Below are 10,173 nucleotides of genomic sequence, written 5' to 3'. Positions count from 1 at the left end.
GAGGAACCAGGAGACCAGCTCTGTCATTTAATGCCAAAAAAGGAGGCCTTAGAAGAGCAGCTGTGTGGTTGAGAACCTTGTTACATGAAGCAAGCTCACTATTTACATCTCTTTCTCAGATTTTACTTCTAAGAAATGATTCTGTTTTGGGGGTTAATTCTGTGAGTAAAATATTTTTAAAATCTGGGAATAAGTCTGGTAAAAAAATTAACCATCATTACTCACATTTTAAAATTTTACCTTCAGTCTTTTTTGATGATTTATATTATGAGCTCAACAGACTACCACATCACATTTCACAGAATTTGACCTCAGATAACATGTTATATAAATACTTAAAGAATGCCACTGTGGAACGATTGCTACATTAAGGTTCTTGGGAACTGATAATTATAGAGATGGCTCAGCTACATTTCAGAAACTGCCTTTACTGCAAACAGCTTAATTTTTTTGAAATGTAAAAGTATTCATATGACCAAAGCTTCAGGGTGTAGATTTTCTTATTGATCCCAATATTTCAAAGACATGATGATGCTCTATGATATAGAAGACTTCAAGTTAGAAAGCAGCCCTAAGAGTCAAACATCCTTTTTTTCTGGAGACAGGAATGTGAGACTATTTTGTCTTGCCAAATATGGATCACAAACATTAGTTTTTCAATTTTCATTTATCAGTCATGATAATGTACAAGAAAAACAAACACACAAAAAACAAATTCCTTTAAACTACATTAAAAACAAAGGTGAACAAAACAACACAGAATAAAATAAAATCAAGAAAAATCAAGATCAACAGTAAATATCAATACTTACACATCAAAGTAGACTGTTAGCATAATAACAAACATATAGCTAACATATAGCCACAGAAAGACAAAAGTATCAACAATCAAGATACAATTTTGCGTCAATACCTCCTCATTTTGGCCTGGGAGTTCATCAAGGCCTAAGCGGCTGGATTCTGTTTTTCTCCCTCCCTCCCTCCCTCCCTCATGCTTCCATCCTTTTCACACTGGGGTACCAGTGTAGGAGGCTCCTGGATGTAGCTAACCGTGCGGCAGCACCTAAGGCAGCAGTGGCTGTACTTCGAGGAATGTAGAGCTTCTGAGAAATCTGGCACTCATAAGACAAAATCAAAGACAGCTGGTCCATGGATTCTTGGCTCTTGTTTTTGTACACTGTAACAGCACGGCTGCTAGAAAAATCTTCATTCTTTAGGATCTCTGGAGAGCTTTCCACTGGAAAAGAAAGAGTACACAAACATCTTTTCACGGGGTTCTCATACTTACTGCCTTCTTTCCCCCATTCTAGTTCTATACTAATTGGTATTACAATCCTTTTCTGTTAGGTCGCAACAATTACCAATGGTTAATCAGAGAAGATGAGACTTAGAAACCAGTCAACAAATGGAAAGGAAATGGGGAATCATGAATTGAGATAAAATAAATCTTGTCGGGATGAAGGTGAGAGAGGGAAAATATACTTATGAACAAGGAAGGGATGCTTTATTTCTAGGAATGTAATAAAAATAAATTGGATATAATAGATAATCCCAGAGAAGAGCCCGTAAGTGCTTCTATTTCCTTCCAGCACTAAGCTGAACGGTGTCCCACAGGCATTCTCTCTGTTGCCAAAGTTGTTCCAATTCCAAGTCTGTGCCAGGATAAAAATAAAACCATCCTAGACTGTGGTTGCTAAGAAGTCCCCCAAACCAGTTATCAGCCATAAAATGAATGTCTAAGTAATTCATTTTAATTAAGAAGAAATAACCCTTTAAATAAAATGGCTGGAACTGCAATGCTTGAGATTTCCTAACAGCCAAGGAAGGCGATGCTAAGCACTCCGAGATGTGTACTCGTAGCTGGTCTATAAACCGCTTATTACCTGCCTACAATGAAAGAAGGTGCTTTTTCTGGCATCTAAACCAACACATTGCTTCTTTCAAGAAAGTCCTGCTTAAGAAAAAAAATTCAGGTGAGCTAATCACGTGTTCAGCAATGTAGCTGCTTGAATACTCTGGAATAAACTCCTTACAGTGTAGTCCACTGCTGCAAACCCTTCAAACTGGCACCAGTATGTAGACTACATTTTGAATAGCATTGTTCTAGATCTTAAAAACATAGATTTCAAAAAATTCAGAGAAAAAGGAGGCATAATCCATTATTTAATTCATCTTTGCATTTTTAGCATCTAGCAGAGTAATGCGTGGTATATGTTCCACACTTTTGTGAAGAGATGTTCAAGGAAGATTTGACAGCATATTCTAAAAAGTGAAATTCTGATCATAAAACTATAGTGTCTACTAGAGAGGAAAAAGAATAATTTAATTAAATAATGTGATTTTACAGAAGTCTTAGGTGAGCTCAGATAGTAAAAGGTATGAAAAGCAGGAACACATGACCAAAGAATTTAACAGTAGCAAAATTTCTGCTTTCAGTCGTGGTGTTTTTCGACAAGAATATTTACTCTTTTGCCTTACACAACTGGAAAACTGGACAAAATGTATGAAACAACAGCTTTCAGACATTGAACAAGCATCCCAGGACAGTGACCCCTGAGAGAAGGCAATCTGTAAGAGCTTTAGCTCACTGCCTGAAAAGACTTTTCAGGCTGTAGTATGAGGAGGAGGAATCCGGATTGAACCAGGTAGTCTCACTGAGTTGAGAAAACGAAGTTCAGAATTCAGAAAGGCTAGGCGTCTAGAATTTGTGGATATAAAGTACCAGACAGGAGGCAGCTGCAGAGAGACAGAGAAGAAACTGAGGATCTGCTGAGAGGTCTCCTTGAGTCTTGGACTGAGTAGTCATCTGACTCCTGTGCATGTGAGCAAACTACGAAGGCCAGGGAAAAACTACCAGAAAGGAGCAGGCAGAATAATCATTAGATCTTACATTGGGACAGAACAGTTTGTGTTCTCATCAGCCATGGCGGAAAGACATCCTAACACATGCAACATCAAGTCCATCAATAATCTCAGACGGTATTAGGTACTGCCTAAATAGCAAAGCCAAACCAAACCAGACCTAGACCACAGGCTTTTCCAGACCAGCCTAATAAACCTAAAAGGAACACTGAAAGAAAAAAAATGATTGGGAAATTAAACTGCATCTCCTCACCCCAAGAAAAGACAGGAAGAAAAGGAGAAAGGGAAGAAATTAAGCCAACACATATATACACCATGGAATACTATGCAGTCATAAAAAAGAATGAGTTTATGTCCTTTGCAGGGACAAGGATGAAGCTGGAAACCATCATTCTCAGCTAACACAGGAAGAGAAAGCCAAACGCCACATGTTCTCACTCATAAGTGGGAGTTGAACGATAAGAACATGGGCACAGGGAGGGGAACATCACATATTGGGGCCTGTTGGGGGGTGGGGGGCAAGGGGGGAGGGATAGCATTAAGACAAATACCTAATGTAGATGACAGGTTGATGGGTGCAGTAAACCACTATGGCACGTGTATACCCTGTGTAACAAACCTGCATATTCTGCGCATGTATCCCAGAACTTAAGTATAATAATAATTTAGAAAGAAATTAAGCTGACAATGTAAAATTCACAGTGTCTGGCATTCAATAAAAAATACCAGAGACAAAGAATGTATAAGACCTATAATCAGGAGAAAAAAAAATCAATATAAACAGATTCAGAAATGACACAGAATTCAAAAGTTATATATATGATAGAATCATAAGACATGGATATTATAACAGTTGTTTAAAGAGCACTCTATTCAAGAAGATAAAAAGGAAAACATGACTATAATGTGGAAAAAAATGGAAGCTATAAAAAAGACCCAAGTCAAACCTCTAGAGAAGAAAAATACACTGGGCCAGGTGCCATGGCTCACTCCTGTATTCCTAGCACTTTTGGGAGGCAGAGGCGGGCAGATCACCTGAGGTCAGGAGTTCGAGACCAGTCTAGCCAACACAGTGAAACCCTGTCTCTAGATCTTAAACACATAGATTTCAGAGAAAAAGGAGGCATAATCCATTATTTTAGAACTTAAAAAATTAGCTGGATGTAGTGGCACAAGCCTGTAATCTCAGCTACTCGGGAGGCTGAGGTGGAAGAATTGCTTGAACTTGGGAGGCAGAGGTTGCAGTGAACCGAAAGTGCACCACTGCACTCCAGCCTGGGTGACCGAGCGAGACTGTCTTAAAAAACAAAAACAAAAAAAACACTGAATTAGAAACTGAACAAGACAACTGGTACACTTGGAGACATAGTAGTAGAAACAAACTCAAATGAGACACAGCAAAGTCTGAGAGTAAGAAATGTATCAGTGAGCAATAGAACAACATCAAACAGTCTACCACACGCGTAACTGCAGTTACAAGAAAACGGGGGAAGGGTGACAGAAAAATTAAATTTTTTTGGCCCTGTGGACCAAATCCACTTGATTTTATAAATAGTTTTATTGTAATACAGCTACTCTCATTCATTTACCTATTGTCTGTTTTCATGCGGTAACAGCAGAGTTGAATAATTGCCACAGATCATATGGCCTACAAAGCTAAAAAGATTTATTTTTCGGCTCTTTGCTGAACCCCAATTTATACATTGGAATGAAGAACACTGGAATGGAAAATGTGTGAGTAAACAAACTTTTCTCATTTTTAATATCTTTAAAAGATAATTGACTATAAAGCAAAAATAACAAGAACTGGATATTTTTGATATCCAATCCAAGAATTGGATTGTGGGGTTTACAACATATTTAAAAAGTGAAATATATAATAACAATAGCTAAAAGGCTGGCATGGGAAAAATGAAAAGTTTTAATGTTATACATAAAGTGGTATCATTTGAAGGAGACAATTTAAAGAAATATACTATAATCCCTAAACCACTAAAAAAAGAACAAAACTACCAAGCCAATAAAGGAGATAAAGACTGAATTTTAAAAACCTCACTTTAAAGGTAGGAAAAGAGAAAAAAGGGCATAAGACCAAATGGACAAACAAAACAAATAGCAAAATAATGTATATTAACCCATATCAATTGTCACCTTAAGTTGTCCAAACATTCCAATTAAAAGAAGAGATTGTCAAGATTGATAAGAATGCAAAACCACACCATGTGTTTACAAAATTTTATCTATCTACATTTTTATGTTTTTGAAATGGGGTCTCACTCTGCTGCCCAGACTGGAATGCACTGCTGCAATCGCCACTCATTGCAGGCTCAACCTCCTGGGTTCAAGTGATCTTCCTGCTTCAGCCTCTCAAGCAGCTAGGATCACAGGTGCACACCAGCATACCCGGCTAGTTTTTAAAAAAATTTTTGTACAGAGAGGGTCTCACTATGTTGCACAGGCAGATCTCAAACTCCTAGGGTCAAGTGACCCTCCTGCCTTGGCCTCTCAAAATGCTGGGATTACAGGCATGAGCCACAGCACCCAGCCAAGAAACCTATTTTAAGTATAAAGATACAGATAGGTTAAAAGTGATAGGATGGCAATAATATGCCCTGCAAATGCAAATCAAAAGAAATTTGGAGTGTCTTTATTCATATCAACTACACAGATTTCAAAGCAAAGAATATTATGAAAGATAAAGAGTAAATTAATAATAAGTGGATTGATTCATCCAGAGAGCATAATAACCCTAATTAACAGAGCTTCAAAGTTCTTGAAGCAAAACCTGTTAAAATTGAAAAAAGAAAAAGACAAATCAACTACTATAATTAGAGAGTTCAACAATTATCTCTCAATAATTGATTGAACAATTAGAAAATTAGTAAGGATATAGAAGATTCAAACAACACTATTCATCACCTTGACCTGATGTTATGAAATACTTTACCTATCATCAGACTATATACATTGTTCTAAAGTACAGATAAAGCATTTACAAAAATAGAGCACATTGTAGGCTATAAAGGTGTCAAAAATTTTAAAGAATTAAAATTTATGTTACTTGATCACAACAAGTTAAATTAGAAATAAATAATAGACATCTGGAAAACCCCCAAGTATGTGGAAATTAAACAACATAATTCTAGATAACCAATAGGTCAAGAAGAAAATTCACAAGGGAAATTCTAAAATATTTTGAAATGAATGAAAATGAAAATGCAACATATCAAAATTCATGGGATGCAGCAAGAGCAGGGTTTAGACAGAAAATTGTATCACTAAACACATATTAGGAAAAACTATAAAATGAATGATCTAAGGTTTCAATTTGAAAAACTAGAAAAAGAAAATTAAGCCCAAAGTAATCAAATGGAAGGGAAAAGAAAGAACATAATGAAATGGAACAGAGATAAACAGGAAAATCTATGCAACAAAAAATCTGGTTATTTGAGAAGTTCAAAAAAATTGATAAACCTCTAGGCACACTAAGATCAGGTGGGAAAAAGATGGCACAAATTACTAATATCTACAGATATTAAAATAAGGGAATATGAAAATTTATGTTAATAAATTTTACAGTTTAGATGAAATGGATAAATTCCTTGAAAGAGAAAACTACCAAAGTTTACTTGAGAAGAAACTGATAATCAATAACTTTGTATCTGTTAAAGACATTAGCTTAAAATACCTTCCTTCAAAGAAAACTCTAGGTCCAGAGGTCCTCACTATTGAATTCCACCAAACATTTAAGAAAGAAATAATATGAATTCCACACAAATTCTTCCAGAAAATATTAATGGAAGAGGAGGAAACACTTCCCAACTTATTTTATGAGAGCAGCATTATCTGGATACCAAAATCAGACAAAGATATTATTAAAAAAGAAAACTACAGATAAATATCCCTCATGAACATGGCCATAAAAATCCTTAACAATACTTTAACAAATAGCGTCTAACATTATATAAAAAGGATAGTATATCACGACCAGGAGGGCATTATCCCAGGAATTTAAGGTTGGTTTAATATTTGAAAATCAATATAATTCACCATCCCATAAACAGTCAAAACAAGCAACAGCATAATCATCTCAACAGACGCAGAATAAGCATTTGATAAGATTCAACACCCATTGATGATAAAAACTATCAGAAATCTAGGAATAAATTCGAACTTTCTCAGCCTACCAAGAGCATCTACAAAAAGTCTACAGCTAACATTATACTTTATTTGTAAAAGATAAAATGCTTCCCTATAAGATCAACAACAATGCAAGGACGTCACTCTGGCCTCTCCTATTCAGCTCTATAATGGAAGTCCTAACCAGCGCAAGGAAAAGGAAAAATGGCAAACAATTTCACAAGTAGTAAACGGATTTTTTCCCCCCAACATATGAAATGTCTATACAGAAAATCCCAAAAAAGCTATTAGAACAAATTAGTTTAGCAAGGTCACGGAATATATGAAAATCAACTATATTTCTATATACCAGTAATCATAAAAAATTGAATTTAAAATGCTATTTATTCAATAGTATAAAAATATTGAATACTTAGGGATAAATTTAACAAAAGATGAAAAACACCTATGCACTGAAAACTACAAAACATCATTGCTAGAAATTAAAGAAGGATAAATGTTTAAATATAGTTGATTAAGATGCTGGATAGGAGGCAGGACTAGCTTGTAGCTCCTGCTTGGATAGACAAAGCAGCACGTAGACACTCACGTCGTGAACTTATGTTCCTGTGGTAGTTCTTGGAGCAAACAGGGAAAGCTGAGAGAATCCACAGACCCTTTGAAGAAACTGGATCACCCCTGAAGGTTCCCTGAGATGCCGAAAAACTGTGAGTCTTTTTGCTTTCTCAACGGGGAGGCTCGTGGTCTGGGGCAAGTTTTCAGCCCTGGTCACCAGCTGCCTAGAAATAGACTCGGTGCTGTTGCGGGGGCCACGGTGGGAGTGAGACTGGCCTTTAGAACTGCAGGCTGCATGGAAGTGGGGTGAGGCCTGTGACTGCCGGCTTTCCCCCACTTCCCTGGCAACCTGTATGACTCGGCAGAGGCAGCCATAATCCCCCTGGGAGTATAACTCCTCTGGACTGGGAACCACACCCCCACCCCCATAGCAGCCGCAGCAAGCCCTCCCCAAGGAGGGGCTAAGCTCAGACACACCTATCCCTGCCCCCACCTGGTTGGTGATCTTTCTCTACCTGCCCTGGTAGCGAAAGACAAAGGTCATAATCTCTTGGGAGCTCTATGGCCCTGCCCACTGGCTGAGAAACCTGAATACTTAACCAGGTATGCCTAGGGCAAGTTTGCATCCTCCCTATAGGGCCACAGCTGATGTACTCTTGAAAGCACCATCTCCTGGCTGGAGGTCAACCAACACAAAACCAGTGCACTAAACACACACACAACCAAGGACCCTCAAAGAGTCCACTTCACTCCCCTGCTACCTCCACCAGAACAGGTGCTGGTATCTATGGCTGCAAGACCTGAAGATGGATCACATCACAGGACTCTTTGCAGACACTCCCCAGTACCAGCCCAGAGCCCAGTAGCTCCACTTACTGGCTAAACCCAGAAGAGCAAAAACAATCACCACAGTTCAGTTCTCAGGAAGCCCCAATCCTAGGGGAAAGAAGAGAACACCACATCAAGGGAGCATCCTGTTGGACAAAAGAATCTGAACAGCAGCCGTTGGAATCCCAGATCGTTCCTCTTACATACTCTACTCAAATAAGAAGGAACCGGAGAAATCATTCTGGTAATATGACAAAACAAGGTTCTTTAACACCCCTAAAAGATCACACCAGCTCACCAGCAATGGATTCAAACCAAGATGAAATCTCTGAATTGCCAGAAAAATAATTCAGAAGGTTGACTATTAAGCTAATCAAGGAGGCACCAGAGAAAGATGAAGTCCAGCTTAAAGAAATCAAAAACATGATACAGGATATGAAAGAAAAATTCTTCAGTGAAATAGAAAGCATAAATAAAAAATGATCACAACTTCTGGAAATCAAGGACACACTTAGAGAAATGCAAAATGCACTGGAAAGGCTCAGCAATAGAATTGAACAAGCAGAAGAAAGAACTTCAGAGCTCAAAGACAAGGCTTTTGAATTAACCTGATCCATCAAACACAAAGAAAAAAGAATTTTAAAAAATGAACAAAGCCTCCAAGAAGTTTGGGACTAGGTTAAACATCTAAACCTAAGAGTAGCTGGTGTCCCTAAGGAAGAAGAGAAATCTAAAAGTTTGGAAAATGTATTTGAGGGAATAATCAAGGAAAACTTCCCTGGTCTTGCTAGAGATCTAGACATCCACATACAAGCAGCTCAAAGAACACCTGGGAAACTGATTACAAAAAGATCACTGCCTAGGCACATAGTCATCAGGTTATTTAAAGCCAAGACCAAGGAAATACTCTTAAGAGCTGTGAGGCAAAAGCATCAGGTAACCTATAAAGGAGAATCTATCAGATTAACAGTAGATTTCCCAGCAGAAATCTATAAGCTAGAAGAGACTGGGGTCCTATTTCTAGCCTCTTTAAACAAAACAATTGTTAGCCAAGAATTTTGTAGCCAGCAAAACTAAGCTTCATAAATGAAGGAAAGATACAGTCTTTTCCAAACAAACAAATGCTGAGAGACTTCACCACTACCAAGCCAGCACAAGAACTGCTAAAGGAGCACTAAATCTTGAAAAAAATCCTTGAAATACATCAAAATATAACCTCCTTTAAAGCATAAACCTCACAGGACCTACGTAACAATAACACAATGAAAAAAACAAGGTATTCAGGCAACAAATAGCATGATGAATAGAATAGTACCTCACATCTCAATAGTAACATTGAATATAAATGGCCTCAATGCTCCACTTAAAAGATACAGAACTGCAGGATGGATAAGAATTCACCAACCAAGTTTCTGCTGCCTTCAGGAGACTCACCTAACACATAAGGACTCACATAAACTTAAGGTAAAGAGGTGGAAAAAGATATTCCATGCAAATGAACACCAAAAGCTAGCAGGAGTAGCTATTCTTATATCAGACAAAACAAACTTTAAAGCAGCTGCAGTTAAAAGACAAAGGGACATTATGTAATGACAAAGGGACTAGTACAACAGGAAAACATAGCAATTCTAAATATACATGCACCTAACACTAGAGCTCCCAAATTTATAAAACAATTACTACTAGACCTAAGAAATTAGATATCGATGGCAACACAATAATAGTAGGGGACTTTAATACTCGACTGACAGCACTAGACAGAAAGTCAACAAAGAAACAATGGACTTA

At 37.5% G+C, this 10,173-nt stretch overlaps 1 protein-coding gene across 1 annotated transcript in view; it reads right to left on the bottom strand.

Annotated features, from left to right (window-relative positions):
• Positions 1-648: 648 nt before the first annotated feature.
• TDRD5 (tudor domain containing 5) overlaps positions 649-10,173 on the bottom strand; it is a 97,390-nt gene continuing 87,865 nt past the window's right edge. The window contains exon 18 of the mRNA XM_011968051.1: positions 649-1,237. Within this exon, the coding sequence (XP_011823441.1) occupies positions 990-1,237 (248 nt within the window). The 3' untranslated portion in view covers positions 649-989. The remainder of the gene's footprint in view (positions 1,238-10,173) is intronic.

Source organism: Mandrillus leucophaeus, unplaced genomic scaffold, assembly GCF_000951045.1.
Source record: "Mandrillus leucophaeus isolate KB7577 unplaced genomic scaffold, Mleu.le_1.0 Scaffold825, whole genome shotgun sequence".
Lineage (NCBI taxonomy): Eukaryota > Metazoa > Chordata > Mammalia > Primates > Cercopithecidae > Mandrillus > Mandrillus leucophaeus.
This window is presented reverse-complemented; position numbering and strand designations above follow the sequence as displayed.